Below are 1,526 nucleotides of genomic sequence, written 5' to 3' on the forward strand. Positions count from 1 at the left end.
GGCTCTGTTTCATTTCTTCTCCTCATCACCATACTGGTCACCATGGTGCTGAAGTGACAGAAACCAATGCCCAGAAAAGCTGCTCCTCCCAGCAGGAACAGTGTGATCAGTGAGAGGAACTCCACCATTGCAGACTCCACTCTGGTATCCAATGATGCCTACTGGTACAGTCTGTTTCTGGCAGAGACCAGGAAAGGAAAGCTGGTGGTTAGACAGCCTGTGCCAAAGGGTTCCAGGTACATCGTGTCCAGCCTACCGAGAGGGACAGGACTGTCAGAGACTAGTGGTTCAGCAGCTTCTACTCTGCAGGTACAACGGATTATCGGTTTCAGTATATCTGTAATTTAAATAATATCCTCCTGTGCAAACACAGAAACTTCATCTTACTTTTACCAGGTCAGTTTTAGTTGCTTAATATTCCCAAAACAATTCATACATTTTCTTCTTATAGAACACAGCAAACAATTAAACAGATATGTTTTGGTTTTTAACATTGTGCTCTTAAAGTGTGGAAGCTCATTGGTAGAATTCTCTTATGACAGAAAGAAGGCTGACGATTGACATCATTCTGTCACCCGGAGGGGGGAACATTTATTTACAAAACAGAATTCATACAGCTGTATTAAAACTTCATACATTCAGCAATGCATTGTCTCGTCTCAGTTAATTCCCCCACCTTTAATACATTCTGGGCGGCCTTTTATAGTTCCGACATCACATTACGTAACTGCACATGCACAGGAATATTGTGTCAACATCTTACTGGAATTCCCTCAAGAGGTGTTTACACAGACGTTCTCTGTTTTTGCCAAACCCCCTCATGCAGCCTTGGAGACCATGGTGTTACTAAGACTCAAAACTGACCTTTAAGTTTGGTTGCTAAGTAAGTGTAGGGCCATGTTTAAGGATATATTCTGATTCTGATTTCTGATTCTGATATAAGACAATAAAACTGCTACTACAAAAGTAAACAAACCTGAATATTTATTTGGATTACTCCAGCTGGAGTATCGCTGCTAAAATGAATAACATCATCTCCAAATCAGAGTTCTTTTTATAATGCTTTAGTTAAAACCTGTAAAGAAAATGGATGCCCAGGCTGATACCTGGGCTTTGTCAGCAACACAATCTAAATATTCGATTACTCTACTCTTATTCACGATTTTTGAATAATTCCTGCATCATAATATGGAAATATTCCACCTTATTTCACAATGTGTTTTTTTTCCAACTTGAAATCCCACAGATTAGTTCTCAAAGAAAAAGTTTAACATTTTTAAACTTTTAAACTAGAAACAGCACTAACTTAAAACAGCTTTTTTATTGCCTATTTACGAAAACATGTCTTCACTTTATGTATCACAAGATTAAAAGAAATAACAACAGTCGGTTTTATTTTCTTTTAAAGGGTATTAAGAATTGACATTCTAATATTAACCTGGAATATTTTGTCTGTCTGTCTGTCTGTCTGTCTGTCTGTCTGTCTGTCTGTCTGTCTGTCTGTCTGTCTGTCTGTCTGTCTGTCT

General features: G+C 38.3%; 1 protein-coding gene across 1 annotated transcript in view; it reads left to right on the forward strand.

The window, feature by feature from the left end:
* The window catches only part of LOC107088203 (protocadherin-10-like), a 19,866-nt gene that overhangs the window by 14,690 nt on the left and 3,650 nt on the right, over nt 1-1,526 (forward strand). The window contains 1 exon segment of the mRNA XM_015380224.1: nt 7-309. Coding sequence (XP_015235710.1) covers nt 7-309 — 303 coding nt within the window.

Source organism: Cyprinodon variegatus, unplaced genomic scaffold (assembly GCF_000732505.1).
Source record: "Cyprinodon variegatus isolate N-32 unplaced genomic scaffold, C_variegatus-1.0 Scaffold210, whole genome shotgun sequence".
In the NCBI taxonomy this organism is placed as follows: domain Eukaryota; kingdom Metazoa; phylum Chordata; class Actinopteri; order Cyprinodontiformes; family Cyprinodontidae; genus Cyprinodon; species Cyprinodon variegatus.